At 36.8% G+C, this 23,941-nt stretch overlaps 1 protein-coding gene across 3 annotated transcripts in view; it reads right to left on the reverse strand.

Moving 5' to 3' along the window:
- IMMP2L (inner mitochondrial membrane peptidase subunit 2) overlaps positions 1-21,649 on the reverse strand; it is a 410,018-nt gene extending 388,369 nt beyond the window's left edge. For 2 of the 3 annotated variants that reach the window (XM_064702640.1, XM_064702639.1), the window contains exons 1-3: positions 21,588-21,649; positions 12,372-12,509; positions 5,306-5,409 (exon numbers count right to left, since the gene is read on the reverse strand). In XM_064702640.1, coding sequence (XP_064558710.1) covers positions 5,306-5,409; positions 12,372-12,506 — 239 coding nt within the window. In that variant the 5' untranslated portion in view covers positions 12,507-12,509; positions 21,588-21,649. Of the gene's footprint in view, positions 1-3,807; positions 4,922-5,305; positions 5,410-12,371; positions 12,510-21,587 lie in introns of those variants that run through there. The other variant, XM_064702641.1, reaches the window with a different exon arrangement.
- Positions 21,650-23,941: the final 2,292 nt, after the last annotated feature.

The raw sequence follows: 23,941 nt of genomic DNA on the forward strand, positions 1-23,941 counted from the left end.
ATTCTTGCAGTCAAGTCTTGTCAACTTCCTAGTCATATTCATAGACTTTAAGTGCAACAACCCTAACTTCAACTGCAACAGCTTCTTTCCTCCACAACTGCTCATTTTCCACAGTAATGCAATCACTGCCTATTAAACTCCTCCTGAGCACTTCATAATACAACCAAGAATCATGTACAGTATCTGAAAAGTTTCCTTAGAAAAAGGATTTTGCTTTATAAATAGAACACACAAGGCTTTCTTCCACCAACAGCATTAACACACATGTATAGTATGATACCCACACTAGGAATAGATCGTAACACGGATAATAAAAGTAAAACTACATATTTGATTTTTATCAAGAAAAGACATGAGAGGTTTTCTTTGGTTTTTTTCCCAGCTAAAAGAACAGAATAGGAAAAGATTTTCTGAGGTCACTGAGGCACAGAAACTAAAGTGATTATTTAGCTTCTGTGTCAGCACAACCTCCTTTGCAGTGTCCTACCTGCCAGAAGACAGATGACTTGGTACAGAGACCTAAGTACAAAAATAGAACAGAAATTGGAAGACTTAAGAAGGCCAAGAAAAGGTATTTGTAAAAGTTTGTCCAGTATTTTAGTCAGAAAGAAGCTTTTTTAAACATAATGCAAGAACCATTAGATATCCATTCACATTATATCTATCAGAATTTAGTAGAAAATCTTTTCATAATTACAACTAATTCAAATTCAAGGCAGTTCCTTCAGTAAGTACCTTCTTACTGATATTTATTTTACTAAGCTAGCCTCAATAATGAAATTCCAATTAGTGATCTTCTATGAATAGCATATATTCAGTTTGCACAATTTGAGAACTCTTGTTTTCATCAACTAAACAAGATTATATTCCTTCAAAAATTGCATTATTCAGATTTGCATGTGTAGGCTGAAACTTGTTGAACCATCACATAAAATCATCACTGCAATTGTCTTTTCCAGTTCTCATTTCTGAACAGACGCCAGTGAGGGACACAGCAGCAGAAACAATCTTAAGTGCAGTACTTTGATTCTTCCTCCAGAACGGTTATCTGCACTGGATTTTTCAAAGATCAAGCTCACATAAATGCTTAGCAGTTTGCACAAAATAAAGGAGTTTATGGAAAGGTCCAAGTATAATCTTAGGCTCAGATGAAGAAGTGACGGAAGCCACTTAATATCCCTCACAAGGATACGAAGGATAGGAGACAAAAAGGATGATTTGGCTTTTTTTTTATGTCAAGGAATTTTCTATGTAGAAAGTTGGGTTTGTATTTAAGTTATGCTCCTGTATGAGAACTCAAAAGAAGCTGACAAAATATACAACACTTATTTCCTTATTTTTATAGCTGACCTTTAAAAACATGTTTTTAAACATACTGCCCATTTAGCTATTATAGTTCATAATTTTAAAAGCATGTTACCATTCAGGATGTACAGAACAAACAGCATGGTTCCCTTTTCTCCTCCCTCAGATTAATTTAGCATAGCTATTTTTATTTGACACATAAGAACACATTCTAAATTAGCAATGGAGGGACACCTGGCAACCTATTCAGCAAGTAAGCTCCTGCTCTCAGTCAAACACTGCAGAAGGTGTTCTCTCTATTACAGACATAGCACAACCTTCAAATTAACCTCTAATTTTTGACCTCAAGGTTAAAATTAGTGTCTGAATATTTACAACTTAACATTTCATCATTTGAAAATTTAAGCACCAACGTTTCCTACATTAAGACAGGAATTTTGGAATAAAAAGATAGTGTGATTGTACAATCAGGATGGGAGGGTTCCCATACAGGCAACCAAAATGAATTCTAGACCTAAAAATCACTCTTTGGGAACACCTTTTTATAGCAATGCCTGCATTTGCACACAGTAAAAAACAAATTACATACAGGTAACATTGGCAAAAATATCCCTTAATCTGCAGTAGAAGAGCAGTATCTCTATAAGTGCTGGGAAGTGCAGCTGCAGCATGTATTCCCTAGGACCTGCATGAGCTGTACACGCCCCACTGTGACACACACAGCTCCAGCTACAATGCTGCTGGCACTCAAACTTTACAGAGTGAGACCAGCTGAGAGAACACTACGTGTCTTATAACTCATTCCGCAATAGCTAATAAAGTTCTACACAACTGTTGAGATCTACCTCAGCTGAGCTCTTACAAAGTAGATGCTTGTTTAAACACTAAACTTACTGAAAAATCAAGGTCTGCCTGGCAAAAACAAGCATTTGTCTTTGAAAGATGACATCATGTGCTACATGACTATTTTTCCTCTTCAAGGACAAATAAATGCATTTTCCAAACTAAAAATATAACACATTTTTTAATTTTTTTTAATCCATTTAAGAGATGGAAAGGCAGTAATCTGAAACACAGAATGCCTGAAATTACTTCATTTATTTAAAAATTATTCCTGTTTTGATTTTCAATGTATTAAGTCCCAGTAATACAGCACTACCTAAAATAGGAATGTAGCAAGTGATCAAGTTAAGGATGATAACATTTTGCTCAGTTCTGAATGAACTTAAAATTGTGAGTTCAAAAGTTACAGCATGTAACATTGAGCTCTCCTAATTCTGGTATCAATAAAAATGAGTTCAAACTAAAGGAAAACAATATTCTAAAGGCTGAAGTAAGATATAACTATCTGTAAAATACTATACTGTAATTAAACAAATAATTTTTTGCTACCAACTTATTATCGCCATTGGTTTTACCTGACTTTAATATTTTTAAAGACTAATGTTGTTGTAAATATTTTGTCTAAAACATGTGCCCGTACAGTGGCTAAGCTATGACAGCTATGACTGAGATGAGTGGTTCACCTACATCAGTTAAAGTGACCAAGATGACAGAGAGACATGCAGTCTTCATTCAGTACCTTTACTAGGTATAAACATCACCACATACTTGAGTACTTGGGTGCTCATTTGTAATCAAAGTCAGAAAATAAATGTGTATATATATATATATATTTGCGTGTGTTTATCAAGAACTAGATCGGACAATAGAGGAAAAACTTTCAGATCTGCAAGCAGTACCAGAATCATGACCACAGGCTCACTGATTCTCTTCTGGGGTATCCAGGACCACCAAGACTGACTCACCTCTTTGCTCTCTTCATATCATCAGAGATACCATGTCATTCTGGATGGCTGCTGTTTCTACCACAATTCCTAAAGAGATTGTTGAGATCGCAGCTAGCAAAAGTCCACTGTAAGTAGAAGGTCAACAGGCAAAACTTGGAGCAAAGAGATGAGTCTGAATGGCCCTGGTTATGCTGCCATGACATAATATTTTACCTCAGCTCCTGTTCTACAAATGACCACCCTTCCAGAACCTCTAAAATATCTTCTACTACAGCTTGGCAAAGAGGAGACAGTGGACAAATGTCAAGCAGCCAACAAGGATACAAAACAAAGGCTTACATATTCATTTGCCTATCTCAGTCAAAACAATATTTTCTCAACTGAATTTCTGAGAGGATCAGTAAAGGAGAACCTGATAGGACATCTGCCTTCCCTGTTCATGCCTTACCTAAATCAGGATCTGAGGACCAGCAAGTCAAATCCGTGCATATATCTGAGTTATAGAAATCATAAGTAAAAAACCAAAATGAAAAAGATGAAAAGTATTAACCCGTTTACACAATAGAAGCATTGTACAGCAAAACTCCCAAAAACTGACAGGTACAAAATCACATCCAGATACTATATCCTGCAAGACTTTACCACACAATTAAAAACTTAACAATACAATAAGGAAGCAGGCCAAAACTTCTTCTAACAAACACATATCATGAGGTACTTAAAAGTTGTTATTGAAAATATAAACATTTAATGTTATTTTATACTAAAATTATCCAACAAATTATTTTTACATTGTTTAACTTCCTTTGTATTGATCTTAAAATGCTTTGGGAATACTCTGATCTGATTATCTAGAGGACTTCCCAAAGACTAAGAAAAGCTTCCATAAAGTGCATAAATACAACTTCTTCTATGTGGGTCTACATAAACTCTACCAAGATTAGGGAAAAGCTTCCAAACATACAAAAATCTCCACTGCATCTAAAATACTAGTTATCCTGCTCAAACATACAGCAAAGTGAAAATAACCAATGCAGATGGCTCAGACAAAATTACAAACATTCAAGGAGTATAATAAGAATGAAACTATTAATTTTGTTTTCTGATCAGACAATGTGCTCATTTTCTGTTCAGTCTATTAATTATTAATCAGTTATCCTGATTCTTTTAAACAATCACCAGAGCATGACTTGGGCAGAGGGATGCACACACAGGCAGAATCACATTTTACAGCATCCATTGAGTGACCTGAAATTGAAGCCCTTTTGCAATATTATCTCTAGCAAATACGAATAAATTCATATTTGCAGCTAGACTATTTACAGAAAATTTTACATGACAGAAAATGAGACAGATCACAGTGCAAATTTTAAGTATCTAGCGAAAGAAGAAAATTGTCTTACAAATTACCACTACAGCAAAGAGGAAAGCAAAAAAATGGGACAATTAGAAAAGATATATGACAAAAAGGCAGTTAGATAATATGGCTTCCAAAGACATTTTTGTTACAGTTTACATATTGTGCATTTCACTTACAAAACTAAAACCTTAAGCTTAAACTCTCCAAGCATATAATATGAGTCTGTATTATATCCTTGCACCAGTTATGAGCACTTGGACATTCTATTTCTATATTATATTAAGGCTGAAATGGAGTTTCTGTCCTGTTAGTCTTGAGTATTTTGAACAGCGAAACACTGCCACCTTTTGTCTTGATACATAGACCTCCCAATTTTAAATGTTGAATTCCATCTTTTGCTCCACTTGTCCTTATGGAGGTGGGTGAATCCTTGAGGTCTTATCTAAAATTTTATTCAGTAGACATACTTCACCAGGAAGAAAAACATACAGTACTAGTCAGTAAGGAAATTTTTTCTCCTAAGTACATAGCCAAGCAACTCAAACTATACTCCTTTAGGCCACATAACGTTTTATCTGTTTTCCATCTCACAACTCTTTGGTCTTGGCAGTTTTGGTACACATACACGCTGTATCACATGATACCTTGCATTGCATTCCTTTCAAGTAAAAACCTGGTAATGCATTCTTTGAACATCTGAGTTTTGAAAACAGACAATAGAAGTAACAATAATGCATTATTTAAAATGTTAGGTTCCTTGCCCATGTATATACCTACATTATTGTAGGCAAAACACTGATAGTTCAACATCTACATAAGTATGTATTGAAATGTATGCAAAATTACTTACACCAGTGACACAATGTCCCCACGTTGTACATCATAATTTCTAATGCTCCAGTGGTTCAAGAGTACTACATCAGATGCTTGTCTTCCCCCAGGATTCAAAGAAGGCTGAGAAGGGGAAAAAAACAGACCTACATTTAGATCTACATTTTCTTTTTCAATCTTCCCCCTAATTACCTTTCCATCAACACGTGAAACACATTAAAATTGGTAAAAAACATACCAATACTCACCATAAGAGGCCAAGAATCTGTTCTATTACAGGAAATACATTTGAAATACACTTCTTTATTAAATGACACGCTAAAGATCATTAATTCATGACAAGCTCTAGTTCACATCTTTTAACGCACTACTACATGCAAATCAGATTGCATAGGATACATACTTATGTTGTCATGATATTGCAAAGGTTCCATATTGTTGTTTTCCTTATTGCAAGGGTTTCATACCTCCTTGATGTTTCTCATAGGCAGCTCCTCTAAGCACTGATTCTTCCTTCTTCTTCCAGCAGCCAACGGACTCCAGTTCCCCTCAACCAACCAATCCACTATTTTCTAACACTCTTCTTCTTATTGGTGACAGCTGTAGCCTGTTAAAGTCAGGCCTGCTCCTAATCTTTAATAATTAGCCCAGCTGCAACTCCTTAGGGGTAAGATTACTTTCCATACTACCTTTATTTTCTTATATTCTATCCCCCTACATACTTACAGCAAACCTGATGAAAAGAAGGGATTGCTGTTACTCCTTATTGTTTAAGATTAAAATCAAAGGAGAACCAAGTGCACTAATTCCCAGGGGAAAAAAAAAAAAAAAAACAAAACCAGAAAAAACACCCAAGCTTTTTGCAGGCATCTTACTATTTATAAAAGCATAATGCACTAAAAATGAAATATGGACTTGTAGCAATAGTAATCTCAGCATCCTTTGCAAAGGGGAAAAACAAGCTTTATATCTACAGCACACACTGACACTGGCAACAAATGTGGGCCTTCCATAACAGGACACAAAAGGGCATGAATCAAAATAATGAAGTAATTAATGCATAATTAGGAGGCACATCAAATCTCCCAAAATTATTTTGTGTGATATGATACAAAACCAGGATACCTGATCAATGCTGCCTCTGAGTTCACTCTTGGGAAAAGGCAGAGGAAGAAGTCCATCACAATACTGTCTTTACTCATTTTTTCAAGGTTTACTTTAAAACAGAGACTCCTTTTACTAGATAGAAATTATTTAAGAGTATTCAAGACTGAAGTTTTCTATTTATTTCTCAGAAAGCTTTTTCAGGGTCTTCAAACAAAATTACAGTATCTCTCAATTTGGCCAAGACATAATCACTAATTAGTTAGGTGATATATGCCATAAAGCACATGTTGCAACTAAGGTATCCCTCCTTTGTATGGTAATTGCAATATTAGCTAAAAATTTGGTTATTGTTGCTGTTGTTGTAGAAAAGGCACTTACACTATAACTTGAACCATCACATAAACCACTGGACTTTCACTGCTGATATTCTCCTCTCCAAACTGATGGTACCTTTGACGAGTAAACCAACAGAAGGACTTAAATTAACTCTTCTCAACCCTAGTAATTACACAGTGTCAAATTTCATTCCGTCACTATTCAGAAAACTGCTCTCAAATGAAATGGTTATTTAGTATTTATTTTTAACTTCAAAAGCAATTTCTCTTTATTACAGTTTCTTCATTCCTCATTGGTTGAATGATTGGTTCACAAAGACATGCTTCAAAGGGAATTTGTGAAAAATTAGTTTTTCAAGGTGAAAGAGGAAGGGTCCTCAGTAGGTGTAATTCACATGAACAGTATACAATAAGCTAGGTCAAAAGAATAAACATGGTAGAGAGAGGGGGAGAGATATGACATCATATGCTTAGTTAAAGAGCAAGCAAGGCTAGTTACATTTTGGGCTACAGGCAAATTTCCAGTAAGGTAAATCAGGGGATCAAAGCAGATCACTTGAATATCCATAGAGATATGGTCTGAGTCTAAGCTATAAATATATTAGTACTCATTGCTGTTTTATTTACTAGACTCAATGCACTGCAAGGAACAGATAAATGAAAACCAGGAGCTAAGTAGCAGTTATTTTATTAGTAGTTTTTAATTAAGAGTTCCAGAATTATTTATCACCTTTACAGCACTTTCCACCAAAGGATCAAATATTTACATACAAGTGACTTACATACAAACTCACAAACAATTCAGTCATACTCACTTTGCCAAATGCAGGTACATAGGGGCCAGAATCTTTCAACACTACTAAGTATAAGGCACAGGCCAATCTTACAAAGCAGGACTCATACATAAGACATATTCTCACAAAGTAAACTCCTTAGTACTCAAAGGTATCTGCCTTAAAAGGCCAAAAGAGGAGGATGAAACCTTTAATAGAAACCTTAAAACCATTAGTCCAAAAGGTAATGTATCTAACAGCTGATATTTAGAATATATCTAAATAAGTGCTTACACACTTTTTGTATCACACAAACTTACATCAACTACATCTTACAGAGAAATACACCAGGTAGTTACAGTATTGCCCTAGTTGCACTATCCCAGTTGACTCCTATTTTTTATGCATTTAAACAAAGGCATTGCCTTAGAATTCATTTGGATATTGCATAAGCTTTTTTAACTTAAAGCACTCTAAATGCATTTTTAACAATACCTGACCTCATTTTGACATACAGAGTAGATATTCAATTCATACATTAGAATGGTGTTTGAGAAAAATACAACAGTATAGGCTTTTTTCTTCTCTCTCACAAAAAAAAAACACCTGACAAACGTGCAGACAATAATACTATTTTATTAGAAGAAAGCAAAGGAAAACAAGGGGACAACTATTCATTTACATCATCACTATTGTCTATTAAAAAAAAGGATAAATCCTTCAGCAAGCCTCTCTATTGTAAATAACTATTGTATATTCTTCTCTATTGTAACTAATTGAGATTCCACAACAAACAAGTATAGAAACAATACTACTTATTCCTCATGATATTTTAACTACTAGTAAGGTTTCCGGTCTAGGAAAATCAAAATACAGCTTCTGCAAAAGGAGTCAACAAATAGGGTCACAAGGATTTTTCATAAGAAACAAAATGTCACAGAGGTTTCTTCCTTCTAGTCTGAAGCATTATAACTTCTTTGCTCAAGTTTTTGGCATAAAAGCCTGCTACAAATAAGGCACACAGGTCTTAATTTAAACTGTGGTGCAGAAGCCACAAAACATTACTCTTTCCAATTATTAACTAATCTAATGCTAAAAGCATGCAAATTGAGATCCCCAGCCATATGATGAAGCCTCATAGGACATGAGGTTCCATAAGTAGGAGAGTAAAAACATGCCCTTTTGCTATAAATAATGATTAACTTGATAGTTGTTATGCTGCTAGTGAAGGTCACAACTTATTTGCTTGAAGCTTGGGGAACACAAAGAATATTCACATGAGCTTACAGGCTTAGGTACAGTAATCCTAATAATAAAGTTAGGAGAAACTGCCACAGAATAATTACAACTGCTATTATGCATAATGGAATAGAACATTCAATAATGTTTGCTGCAGAAACATGAGTGCTTCATCAGAGATCACTGCTCAGGTCACTTCCTACAATCCTTGGTGTTGAACTGTTTGCAATAGAACTTGCATATAAAGCTGCACATATGCTGTCATTCTCTATCCCACTTTAAAACAGTCCACTTGATATAGTGAATTTACAAATTTATATATCCACGAGGGGTTCCTTTTCCACATCTTTATGTATGAAGAGTCTGTAATACTGGAAAAGCAATGAAACTCAATAAAAAAATAACATAAATCAATATCAAGCAGTCCATATGACAACAAACATTTTAAAGACACTACAAGAAGTCACACAAAAAAATTCACAACAGTCAATTAAGAAATCTTACTACCAGTTATTTTTTTCACTTACATTTAATAATGTAAACAGATTACAACTCTAGATTTAATATTGTACAATATTTACATTTAATATTGTAAACAGATTACAATTCTAGATTTACTACTAGAAACACACTAGTAATAGAATGTTAGATGAGCATATCAATCTAAGCAACAAACTACCTCGTGTGATGATTAAAAATCTCAGGAAATTTGGAAATAAAAGAGAAGGTAATGAAACTATTAAACTGTTAAAATTATAAACTGCAATAGCTCACACTTATTCTCTATAGGTTAGAGTTAATACACATATACACTGAAGTCAGCATAAGTGAAATTATGACAGGAGGCTGAAAGCACTGAAAAATACAAAATCAGCTGGAGACAACTGAATGCATGAAGTCTTTCTTAATTGGTTGGGTCAGAAAATTTTAATTTTCATTAGAAGCTTTATTCATATGCTTGCCAGGGTGTCAAAAAGTGTTCCTATTATCAGTACTGTGAAGCAGCAGTAAGGCTGGTCCAGAACAAATGGAGAAAGTGTAGGGGGAGAGAAAGCACACAGCAGAGAACAAGAGTAGAAGAGCAAGCATGACACATAGAAATTTATTTCTTGCTTCTTATCAAAGCTTTTAATTTCAGGCTCATCAGGAGCCAGAATTATGAGTATACAAAGGCAGCTAGACAATTTAGAGGTCTATTACAAACAGATTCTTGAGAATCTTACCATGGTATCAAATTGAGACAATAAGGTATGACTGGAAGCATGTGATTGAAGGATACAATCTGACTTCAAACCGACTAAACCTCAGTCTTCCTCACACCTATGGCTTTAAGATATGTTTGACATAGATCACTCTCCAAAGAACACAGTTAACAGAGAGAATTGCAACATGACCAGTGCTCCCTCAAGCTACTATTAAGGAGAGAGATACATTCCTTATAATTGTGTCCCTGTCAGACTTGCTTAGATGTCTAATAAATCTTGGCAAGGAAATTAGTATCTTATTAAAAGCACTAGGATTTTTTTTTCAATCTGAAAAATGGCTATATCCATAGAAGTTTAAAACAAACCTCTATTTCAGTTCTGTTTCAGAATACAACCAGAGAGTTTTACAAACACTGAAGCGCCAGTAAAATTATAAATGTCAGCTTTCAAGCTATCCATTTTTCAGTCAACAGAGGGAATGTTTAGTTAACAGATACAGCAAGGGAAAAGCTCCAATTTTAATAATCCAGTGAATATATATTGCTTTCCCTTTGTCAGATTGAATAAATCTAAGAAAATGACTAGTGTTCTTCGAATCTTCCATGGATAAACCACAGTCAACTATGTGCTCTTCAAGTGAGTAGCAAAGCAACACTCCAAAACAATACCAGAGCACTCTCAAACACTTGGGACTGACTTCAAAGAAAACATAAAACTGAGGTACTAACCAGAAGCACAACAGACTTATGGAGAGGGAAATGTAAGAAATTTCTATCCAGCTACTGAAGCAAAACTATTGCACAATAATGGATGTCAAACAGAACACTACATCAGAGGCAGAAAAAGATGAAACAATAAATGGCAAAGTGGTGTGCTAAAAAAAACATTTAAACATTTAAATGCTCAGGTCACACCTGCTAATAGCAAAAAAAAAAAATCCAAAAAACAGAAACAAACAAAAGCAGAAAGCCAAAACAAAAAATCCAACATGAATTTGCATCTTAAAACATTCCATGTGGCTCTAGACCTGCAACAGAGGCAAAAAATGGGAAGATGGAAAACAGAGGAGTTGTACTCATCTGGCTAATTTTGTACTTCTCCAGATGCTGTGCTATATATTTGAAGTCCTCCTGCCTGAAGATAGCAAAAAGATAACAGAACAGTTTTTTTCACAGTCTTCCCTTCCTCTCCTTTTTAGTGTGAATTTCTGGCTCTTCAACTGCAAGCCCTCAGATCGTCCTCACTTTTACTTGTCATCAATGATATTTAGAAAAACATCTGTGAAAAGGGCAATAATAACTTAGGCTACACCTAGCTTTTGGCCTTGGATTGTAGAATTACTGGAGTAACACAATTTTATTTCCATCACTGTTCTTGATGTGAGAGCTGCCTGCTGAGGTTTCTGGACAGAGTTTAAACATCAGATTAGAAACTGCCACAAAAGACACAATGCCACCTTGCCATTCCCTCCTCCCCTCCACATACTCTTTAGAACATTAAACATAAATCAGCCAAGTGCAGGATCAAGCCTAAGTTTTCTAGCCCATGCATAAATTCTGCATAATTGAAACACCAGCAGCTGGTCTTGATTGCTGTGAAATCTCTCTTCAAGGTTCTGAGCTTATTAAGACAATCAGAAAAGAGAGCTTGACATCCAAAAATCAAATCCTTACTCTACTAATTGGAATGTTGCAACATTGGAACAAAATACATCATTGTTATCAGTGGTGATGCATACCAAAGTGCAGTGCATATGATTTAAAATGCAAAGTAATAACATGGAAATTTTCTATCTACGTTAAAATATAGCTTTTTCAAGATCAAATAAACGGTGAAAAAAATAGTATTCATGAGTATTTATCATCTAAATGTTAGGCATTATATTTACTTGCTTATGCTGTATAAGCATTCAATATAACCAAAGTAAAAACAGTGAACTGATGCCTATTTCATGATAAAGAGAAGCAATGACAGTAGGTTCATGCCACTTTCAGTATTCTTCCCTGCAATTGTGCATTATGTGTTCAATAGTAAGAACAAGTATAGCAAGAAACAGTTTTACCATACAGTTACTATAATGTAGCTACTAAAAATTAATAAAGCCTCTTTGTGAGTCATCAATTCAATCCCAAGCAACAAAATATTTTGCTCCAAATATTTCTAAATGTCTAGGAAGATATCAAAACAATCTATCTTTATCACTACTTCTCCATATATTTTCTTTTTACTGACACAGAATTTTGGGAAGTTTTGTTCTCAAAATCTTTTTTTTCACATCATAAAACATTTAACAAAGTAGAAATTAAACTATTCCATACCAGAACATCATGTAATAACAATTGAGAAAAAGATTTTTTTCGCCTTGCTATTATCAGTGGAGAGCAACCTTTTAATTTCCTGAAAGACCAAGATATTTCCAGCAATACCTGCATTGATGCTCCTTCCACCCTTGCGACACAGGCAACTCTATCCAGAAAAGTCACAGTTACAGGAACGGCAACAAAGAAACCTTTAAAAAAGGCTTTAATGTATCTCCTCCCCAACCTCTGAGCCTGTGCCATAGTCTGAAAAACATGAAGGAAAGAAAAAAGTCATTCTAGAAAAAATTTGAAGTAACATCAACATGTTGCAATTTAACACAGAATAATTAAGAATAAATTTATTATCTGTTAGAGGTTCACAATATTCAGAGTGAAAAAAAAGAATATGTACATGAGAATGGAAAAAACCCCAAACCAACAAACCAGAAATCTTAATCAGATTTTAAATGTCTATTCTACAGAACAGAGCTTGATACTTCACATTTACTCTTTAGCTAATCTGAACATTTCTCACAATCCTGTGCCAGCAGAAGAACTTGATAAAAATTATTCAAGGTGGAAGGTAAGCAAGAAGCAAAGTGATGCAAGCAGACAAAATTCAATAATGCATTTTGGAAGAAAGAAGCATTGCAAATAATTTTCTCTCCACACACTGGTATTTATTCATTTTTCACCCCCAAAGGTGGATTGTGTTAAGCAAAGGAAAGCTATTTGCAACACATCACCTTTTCTTTAATAAATATTTCCACAAATGAAAATGCACAAATGCATCATTTCCACACTGGTGGTACTGCAAACATAAAATCAATTCAAATTGTCACACATATCATAGGGACACACCATAACATGATGACTCCTTGTTCACCACTCCATCACAAGGTTAAAAGCATGCTGGCAGACTAGGCAGCTATGTAATGACACATGGGATGATTCCACTCCAGCTCCATGTATTATACTACCTCTCAACTCTTTTATTTAGCCCTGAACATGCTTGGAAAATACCTACAAAGTGTACTGAGACACCAGCTGTTTGTTTGTATTAGTTTGTATTGCTGAAAAGCAAGCTGAATATCCAGGTACTGCTGCATAGACCCAAGCGTAATTTACATAACTGCAGTTGGATTATAAGAAATGCTGTCTTTCACCTATTGGCAACTCCCTTTTAAACTGCTGCTTGTGTTTATATCCAAGAATATAGTTATTTTTCAATTAAAGTAATGAAAAGTATAAATATATACGGTTTCATTCAATCCCCTTACAAAGTACTTAAAATTTCACAATATAATCCTTTTTTCTTTGTTGCATTTTCAGAAACATGGAAGTGATTAACTATTTGTATGCAGAATATAAACTGATATCGCTCTGATGAAATAGTACTGAAGGTAGTATTTCTGTCACAGATAGAGCGTCTTAATTCCAAACAACCATAAAACCTAAAAAATTCAGTTCTACAAAACAAGCCATCTGCATATTCATCACTAGAATTCTTTATAGATATTAACAGCTTTGCAATGACAAGATCTGTCTTCTGAGACTATTACTTGTGACATTCACCTTCAAAAGGTTTTAATTTTTTTTTTAAGTGGAAATATTTAATCATCTGTAACTTGCTCACAAGTTTAAATTTTCACACTGCTTGTAATTCAGTCATTTTCTTTCTGAACATTTCATGAAAACATTTTCAATTCGCATCAACCACTTATACAAGTAATTTGTAATAGGTTGTGAAACAGAACAAAGCCCTCAACATTTCAAGACAAAAGCTATAAGGATTTACTCTCAGCTTATCATTTAAAATCTGATTATTAGATTCAATCCACCAAAAGAGACTATTGCCTCAATCAGTAAAGCTTTACCTTTGGAAAATATGCCACTTTAAATACAATCTCTAAAAATCAGATTTTTACTACATTATCAATGCAGTCAAAAAATCTTTTGACTACATTATTGCCTACACCTTAATACTCTTCTCTCAACCTATTTACTTTGAACTTTGCATCTTGAGTTTTGTGGCTGGAACTCTACTTCTCTGCTATGAGGTCTGGCATCTCAGACCTCCTCTGCTCTAATAGCAATGCCAGCCACAAAACCCCACTTCGAGACCTTACACACAAATATATTCACCATGTTCTCTAGAGGAACTTGAGCAGGAAAACATTGTCTGACACATGTATCACAATATGGCTGATTTAAGAATCAGAAATCAAACAACTTCTCTTAAAGTTCCTCAAACAACTTTTTCATTAATAATGAAACATGAATATTCATCCCATCCTGTCTACTGAATCCATGCACAGATATTGTTAGAAACTTCCTGCAGAAGCCCCATGCTAGTATCTACAGAAAAATCCAGAATCTGAAGAGAAGTAATTGGCCAGACAATCCACAGGAGACCCACCATATGCTTCCTAGAACTACAAGCTAATTAATAGCGACAGAGAATCTAGCAGTCAGGTTACAACTGCTAAGACAAAATGCTTCATTCTCAGTACATCACTTGGACAAGGCAACACCAGCAGTATTAAGCAGCTGTGGACAACAGTGGGAATTAAAGTCTTACTTTTGTGGGTTTAAACACATGTAGGATTACATGGCACAATATAAAAAAACATGAGGGGAAAAGCACCAACAGCACCCCTACAAGCAATCAATTTGCAAAGCCACCAAAACCAACAACTTATGTGCTCAAGGACTTCTCTACTTGTCCCAAATTTTTCCCTCTTGGTAAGAGATCAAATCATTGGTTTCGTCTTCCCTGTACACCAAAATGATGAGTCCTTCATTTATAATGATGAGCTACATTCTGAACTTTTCCTGGTTCCCCACCTCCCACAGCAAAGGACAGCTTTTCCCCATAACACAAACTGAGCTGCTCAGCAGAAGCCTTTCTTCCTAAAAGACAGCAAACATTTGCACACACATTCCAAACAATTTGAGAAGAATTATTTAAAAACAATCCATCGACAACCTTAAATCCTTTCATACAGCGAAACATTTTCAACACATAGCTAAATTACTACATGTCAGTATCTGACTTAACAGTGCTCACATTTTTGCCAGGTCTGCTTCATAAACTTTCCCCTCTAAAAAGCACAAATGAGTAAATAATACACATGCAGACTTCCCATGCAACTGTTGACAAAATAGTTCACCACCCAAGTGCCAGTAAATGGGAAGTTTCCCCTCACTCTTTCCATACAAGGAGCTCCAAGTTGTCTTGCACTGCCACAGGGGAAGGGCAGCAGAAAGGCAATTTGCAGCATTACCTTCTACCAGTAACTGGACATGTGAATGGATAATCCTCAACTGATAAATACTGCTGGATTAAAATGTTCAGTGTTATTTTTTCTTAAACTTTGATGGTCGTAGGAGAAAAGAAGGGGAAAAAGTAATGATAAGCATTTACTGCACTCACAAGAGAGAATTTAGGGCAGTAAAGGGTAGACACAAAAATTACTCTTAAAAGAAAAATTCTGGTTGGAGTTTTTTTTATAAAGAAAACATAAGATAGTCATCATTCTTGAAAATAATATTCTGCTCTTAGAGATTTCTAAAACATCTGTAGATTTTAAAAGCATCATATTTCTGGAGTGAAATTGTGAAATACGGTGCAGTGTCAGATTTACTATGACAGGTTTAAATGCATGTCAGTGAGTTAAGCCAAGTATTGTTTACTGAAAAAAATAATTTCCCTACCACATATTTTTGGATCTCTGACCAATTTGACAGCTTGAATAAGATCAACAAACCACAACACTTAAAATATGTGGGGGAAAAAAAAGAAGAAACCTAACCAAATACAAAAAAACTCAATAAAATACTTTAGAGATGCATACACTTTTCAGCACCTCTACATTACACTTGGTTTAGAGAAAGAAAAAACCCCACAGAATAACTCAGTAGAAGTGACAAACTTCAAACCAACAACCTTGAAGACTTGTTTGAAATGGAAACACGGACAAGAAAAATCCAAGATCAAAAATGCTAGCATATAGCAGGTCAAAGCATTAAGAATTTCACATTGTGCAGCTCAGAGATTAAGGCAGATGGAGCACAGCATTATCCGGACTGAAGTATTTGGTGCACAAAAGGTCCAGGGATTATAATGAGCCCCTCATGGGTACTACAACATATGGAGCAGAGATGCTATTTAGATAGCTCTCTATGTATAAAATGTTTATTTTTTTCTTACACTTGCCTGCACATTAGAAGACACTGTTTATCACACAGCCTGCAGAAAATCATCAAGTAATTCAGAAAGCCCCAGGTTACAATATATTTGCAAACCTAGGTACTTAAAAATTACCCACAGAAGTATGATAGGAAAAATAGCTGTAAAAACAAGGCATTAGCAGTCATCTGCAAAGGAAACAGAATGGCCCCTGATGTGCTTCTACAAGAAGACGTGAGGGAACAGGAAGGAGGGAATTACAACCTATATGCAAAGCAACTACCCCATCAAGACTGCTACATTTGTGTGAAATTATCTATTTGATCTTGTTCAGGAATTAGTAACTATATGATATATAGTTCAAGAATCCATTGAAACAACCAACTTCTCTGCCAATCAAAATATGCGTCTTTAAATAAATCAATTGCACCACACTAGAATTCAGGAGATATGGTTTGAAAATAAAAAAGACTTTCAAAACAAAAAACTTCACAACACATGAATAAGCCCAATTTTGTTGTGTCCTATAAAACATAAAACTGAGGACAAAAACTTTTGTTTTAAGACTGGTCTAATTTGAATATGAGGTTATACCTGGCTTAACCAGGTATATTAACCATGGTTAATCATAATTAACCATGATTAACAGGATACCACTCAGTATAAGAATTTGTGTGACCTTTTTACACACTCTTTTTCTACAATCTTTCATGATACAAGGCCAGAGTTAAATACTGCCATGCAGACTGAGCCTAATTTCCCATTTTAGTTTCACATTTCCGTAATTTTTATATTATAGTGATTACTGTAAGGGTACAAGTATGCAGAGTTTTTAGTAGGCTTATTTAACTCATATATATTTACCCAAGTACAGGCTTGGACACGATGGTGATGAACGCCACAGAAGAATCAAAATAGACTAGCCCATAAGTTTTCAGTTAGAATAATCAATATAGATCAGTGCATTTAAGTTTTCATATAAAAATCCTATCTAATTCCAGAAGAAGCTCTCATTTATCCTTCAATAAAGCCAACTCTATCCTGGTATTATTCCACTATAGTGGTAACATGCCTATTCAATTAATGAATTTATATTCTGCACAGGTTTTACTCATCCTACTCCTCCATCATATTACTCTCTCTCTATCCCCTAGCACACAGACATGAAAGAACGCCCCTCTATTTTGAGTTTGGAAATATCTCAGGTCATGGAAACAACTTTTGTGTCACTAAAGAAGAAAATCATAACCTAATCTGCAGTTTCAGCAACTGCACATGTATGCTCTGCTGTTCTTTTTTCTTTTCTCTAAATTACTCTTTTTGTTCTGACACCCAGATGTTTTGCTTGTTCCAAATACAAAACAGCAGATTTTGTTAGTTTCAACTCCATTTTGTACCATTTTCTTATGCCTTTGCTTGAATTTAAGCAATTACAATTTTCATGTAATAGCTCCCAGCCCTATGAAATATGTAGAATTTTTTCCAGTATACCACACTAAAGAAAAACAACAATAAAAATCCACTTTTCTAATCTTCTCAGTGCTGTAACATACAGAGAAGTTCCCAGAAGCAGACAAAACCAGATCAACCATAATGAGCTTTCAGCTCACAAACCAAATAGAAAAGCTTAAAGCACAACAATCATGAACATAATCAGCCATAGATTTATTGCTGAGGGAAAAAAGTCAGTCTAATGTGGAACTGATTCTTCTTTTAATACAATATTACTATATCCCATCACTGGGATCTATGTCATGTCAAAGGCTTAGTTGATGTGTTGGTTTTAACTGGAAAGAAATTCATATTGCTTATTCTTAGAAATTAATTTTGTGTTTCAAGTACACAGATTTTACCCTAATGGACAATCTTGTACTTCCAAACAGAACATTTTACTGTTCAAATATAAGCAAAACTAGAAGAAAACACAGCTGGAGATCAAAGTTAGTCTCAGCAATCAAATTAACAACTAGCTTAGAATGGCAAGTAATCAGCCATCCCTTAGCTCTGACAAGTTATTCAGGATTCCATTTTATACACACAAGCATCAAGGATACAAATTACAATTAAAAACATTAGTAATTGTTACAAATCAGATTTTTTCCCAGCACTTCAGATGTAATGAAATATCTTCCAAGTGCTAGCATGCAGGTAGCTGGCAGAGTACCAGTCCTTCTAACATAAAAGTTACAATATTTGGGTTTATTCATGTTCCTGCACCTTCAAAGAAACTAAAGATCATTAATATACACTGTAGATATAGGAAAGTACTAAATGACATTAATTTTTGGAACTCACTTAAGAGAGCAACAGAACACATGTTCAGCTTCTTTCAACTGAAAGTTCTGTGTTGCTTTCAGCCTAAGGATTCAATGCCTAAGTTAACTGTTTAAATTAAAGTGTCCTTTGCAAATAACTACCAGCTGCTGCTATGTTTTGCTCTCAAGTAGACTGCATAAATGAAGAGTTGCTTTGAAACTTACCAAATTTGTAAATTATATTTACAGTAAACAATAGCATAACCTTTGAATTTCAATGAATTTGTGCATTCATCTAGTCAGCTTTCTGGGTTCTTTCAAGCACCATTGAACTGTGATGTTAGTTGTGGTTATCCAGAACCAAATTCAGGCAAAAACAAAGACAGCAAAAAAAGGAAATATTCATTTTTCACTAAAATATATAGCTTCAAGTATTCAGATAACATTCAATGAACAGCCTAAAAGTAAGAATAACAGCACTCAGCTTCAAGCATTAACATCATCAGAAACAAATTCTTCTAAATCATTTTGCTTTTGGATTAAGAAGAAGTTTCATATGGAACAGGGAAGGTTCTTCTAGCCTAATAGAAAGTCAAATGAATACAAAACCAAATTAATAGAAGAAAGAAGAGTCTCAGCTATGAATCTTTAAAGCATGCCAGTACACAATGAGTATACGAGAACAGAATAATGACTGAAAATAATATTTATTATGGTATGAAAAAATGATGCCAAGAGAAAGAATAGAAAATTATTTTACTATTTGAAAGGTATTTTCCATTTTCAGCATACTTCACAAAAATAACAAGTTCTCCCACAACTACTGTAAAAGCAGCTTTGTGTATCCTTGTTCAAAGCAGGGAAATTGGGACTGACTCCTCGACAGAGCATTCCCATGAAAACCAGCAGTAAAACCCAATGAACCGACTACTTACCACCTACTGTCTGGGGAATAGTAATAAACTAGATGTACAAACTAATACGGAAAATCATGCCTTCAAAAATAATTGCCTTCATTTTAACAACTCATGTTTTATCCTTGAACTCTAGAGGTCACTGTGGGAGGTGTTAAGAGCAGACCTAGTGTATTTCATCATTCCCCACCATATTGATTTTGAGTCTAGGATTCTTGATAACTTAAACTGCTGTGTAAGTTTCTCAGGTCCCAAGAATAAGCAAAACAGCTTAACAAGCATAAGGATATGGATTTCCAGAAACAGATTAAATCTCTGGCACCCTAGTCTTACAACTGTGACTGTGAAACCATTTGTATCTTCAAATTATTGCTAGCTTGCTTAAAATACTATTTTCAGGGATCTGGATATCACCCACTACTATAATATGTGTATAGTTATTTACCACTGGTTCCAGGAGAAAATTTATTTTGGTAACATCATACAAGTTAAATAAAAGAACATGTAATTTTAAAAGTAAATTAAATGAAAGACTCCTGAAAATCTTCCGAATACAGTAGTTAAAAATGTTGAGTTTTTTTACAAAATGCATATGTATTCAGTTACAAAGCTGCATATTGGAAAAAGAAAGTCTAATTCTGAAGTTTTCTAGACGAATTATTTCACTTAACCTGAAAATCCTCAAGAAGTCTGTCTTCCTAATATATTTTGTTGACAATTTTGATTTTCTTCCTAGATGAACAGTGAACAAGTATGTGTGGCATCTGCTTTTAGGGGAGAAAAAGAAAATTAAAACGTAGTGGTACAAGAAAATTATTTAGAGAGATATGTAAAGCAGCTTTGCCTATTCTGGTCTCTTGGTGTGCTCAATGAATTCCAGTTCCACAGAACCAGAATGGTAATTAAAAAAAAAAAAAAAACTGTAATGGAATACTGGCTAATTAAAAGATTTTACAAAGTTAGAGTCTACTTGTTGTTTAGCTGCATTTTTTGTATCTAAGGTTTTTGCCAACTTTAAGAAAGTAGGAACACCAGAGAGACACGTCTAGGAACTGGCTGAATCTCTTCAGCTTCAAGCATTGCAGTCTTTATACGCAGAAGCATTTAACTAAGAACAGATTGTAGGACAAGCACCAGGCATGGAAAAGTAGCCACTTTAGGAAAAGTTATATCATTATAAGCAAACAACAAACAAGAAACACAACAGTAACAAAAAATTCTCTCTCAGATGTCCAGGCTGTAGGGTAGCAGGAAAGCCACTCCATCAGGCTACCGGAGAACAGCCATTAACGGTGGTCCTCATAGGACAAATACAAGATGTGATAGAAGTTTATTAAAGCAGAAAAATACGGTAAGAGCTGCATTGAGTCCAGGGCCAAGCGCCGTGCACAGCACAACTCCCAGTTGCAGACACGATGCCAAGGAAGGGCAGCAGCACCCCGGAGTCGCTTCCAAGCCCATTCCCCCGCCCGAGCACGTCGCCTCCCACCGGCAGCAGGGCACGGCCGCCTGCCGCACCGCCTCCGCCAGGCGGAAGGCGCACAGAGCAGCGGTGCTTCTCGCTATTGACTCGGCCGGTTCTATTTAATCCAGTCCCTCCCCACGGGAAATGGCTATCCCGGTAATCTGAGGGGCGAAGAAGGGAGGGATCGCACACGCGACTGAAGGCGGGCAGGCAGCTGCCGCCATCGGCGAGCGGCGCTTCCGCCGGCCCGGCAGGGCCCGCCCCGGGGGAGGCGCCGGCCGGGGGCGGGGGCAGGGGCGGGGCAGGGGCGGCACCGGCTGCGGGCGCGAGCTCTCGGTCGGGCCTGCCGCGCGGCGCCTGCCTGTCCCCGCCACCGCGCCTGGAGCCCCCTCTGCTCACGCCCGTCCCCGCTCCCTCCTCCACCAGCGGGCTCCCCGGCCCCTTCCCCGCCCCGGCCCTCCAAGCCTGCCCTGTTCCCGTGGCTCCGCCCGGCTCCCGGCCGCTCCCGCCGCTTACCCTTTGCTCCGTTCCGTGGGGGGCGGGCCGCAGCCGGCCGCGTCACGTGACGCGCGGGCGCGGGGCCCGCGGTGCTCCCGGAACGGCCGCCCCGGGCGGGCCGCCTGAGGGGCCGCGGCTGCACCGCTTGGCCTGACGGGCTCGCCCTGTGCCGCACTCGGGGCCAGGCAGGCCCTGCGCGGTGTAACGTACTCGGCCTGGTCCTTTTTCAGCCCCGTAGTTACAGTTTGAGTCCCCAAAACATTGAGGATGCTGCATTGCAGTGGCTGCTTTCCTTCAGCGAGGATGGATATTCATATACATAAGGATATATTCTTGTCGCCATTTTTTGGCGATTGGACAACAATAAATCTCTTTGGATATTCATATGTGTGAAAAGTGCATATTATATGGCTCTACGCAGATATTTACTGTATGTATTTTGATGTACTGATTGCTATATTAACATTTTAATAATATAAATGTAGTCTTGTAGTTAAAAGGTAATTTTTGTAGTTAAAATAAGAACTATGTAAGTGGGATATTTTTTGAAGAAAGGAATGAGGCACTCACACCAGATGGCAGCCACAAGACACCTACATCGTTCAGAGAAAAGGAATTTATTGTTCTCTTATCAGAAGAAACTGAATTCTTCCTGCCTAGCTAAAGATTGAAGGCGCCTTAGGATTAGGAGGAAGAAGTTGACGATGACCAGACCGAATCCTTTGTTTGAATGGAATTTATGCATCACGTAAGGAGTATATGAATATGCAACAGGCTATAGCTCTTAAGGGTTAATCCTTTGTTAACATGTGTCCTTTTTTGGGCTCGTGCTGCCCAGAAAAAGGTACCCGGACATCTGTAACTCTTTGTCTCTATTGTCTCATGTTTTCCTAATTCAAATTGTCCAAATTATTATGACTCTAATTGTACTACTATTTTTATAACCATTTTATTGCTATTAAACTTTTAAAATTAAAAAAAAAAAAAAAAAACAAGTGATTGGTGTTTTTCACAATATGTAATATTGGGAGTTCTTAATATTTCGGTACAAAACTGTTTTGATCTTACATACAGTATAACCCACAGAAAAGTGCCGGATTTTTGTTCAGCAGATGACTTCCCCTAGAGCACCCAGGTGTGATGGGCACCGATGTCAGCCACATGTGGTGCATATAGAGCTGGCTGCATTGCACTGGCTTCATGGAGGGTGGCTGCGTTTTCCTGGCTGGTGCACATGGATACACTTGGGCTTGTGCTTTCATTCAGTGATTAGTTGTTTTTATCAGTTGCTGTAACAAGTGTGGGTGCCAGTATAGTCTGAAGAAGGAGGTTTTTCTACATAGCTCATGTACCTTCAAGAGTCAGTGGGCAAGTTCATGGAGGGAAAATCCATTACAGATTATCACTCACATAGAAAGTTACCTCTGGCCCACGGCATTCCTAACTAGATGCTGGGAGACACTTCTACTAGTCAGGTCGTTGTTGGAAACCACTGTAAGATGCCACCTCTGCCTGTGTCTGTGCAGTCAGATATTTGCAATTTATTGCTAAAATGTTATTTTTAAGCTCAAATATAAAATTGTCCATAATTGAATTGATCTTGACTTCGAGGCTGAGCTATCAAAGTATGAATGCATAGTTGTCTGTAATCTGACCATGTCTTTCTATAGAGATAAAATATTTCCACAGTTGTTGAGATAGGAGTCAGCTATCTTAAAAGACACTGCAGTAGAGTACTTATTAATAAATTGAATGGCACACTTTAAGACCAATTCAGTACAAGGTACACATATTATGTACACATAAGCTATAAAATTTCTTGTTTCACACTTGTTACAAACACAACATGCCCAGCATCTTGTAAAATGTGAACCTTTCAGCAATGCTTACTGCTTTTAATGCTGTTTTGTGGGGCTGGCACAGAGGGTGGCTCAAGGTAATGGGGTTATCCCACAGTCATTTTGTGCCCAGAATTGTCACTAACCTAACAGCCTTCCCCCTCGCCTCCTCCTTGCCCCCTTCTCTGCCATGGCTCGGGGGATGTCATAATGGGTGAAGGGGGGCCTGGGGTCTCTTGCAGCGGTTGGAGCTGGAGCTGGTCGCTCCTTTCAGTGAGGGATAAGGACAGCACAGTGAGTGGATTTGACCTAAGATCCTGTTGCCCTGTTGGGTTTTTTGTTGGTTTTTTTTTCCTTCAGCACTGCGACCAGGGCCTGCCGGTTTGCTCACCTGCTTCCCTGCCCCTCGGGAGCTCAGGGCCAGCGGTGTGGTGCCAAACCCAGGACCGGGAGTGCCTCTTGCCGGCCCCCTGCGAGTTGGGCTCCGAGACTCCTGTTCACCGCTGGCTCTACACACACGCCTGCTCGCCTTCT

Source organism: Zonotrichia leucophrys, chromosome 1A, assembly GCF_028769735.1.
Source record: "Zonotrichia leucophrys gambelii isolate GWCS_2022_RI chromosome 1A, RI_Zleu_2.0, whole genome shotgun sequence".
Taxonomy (NCBI): domain Eukaryota; kingdom Metazoa; phylum Chordata; class Aves; order Passeriformes; family Passerellidae; genus Zonotrichia; species Zonotrichia leucophrys.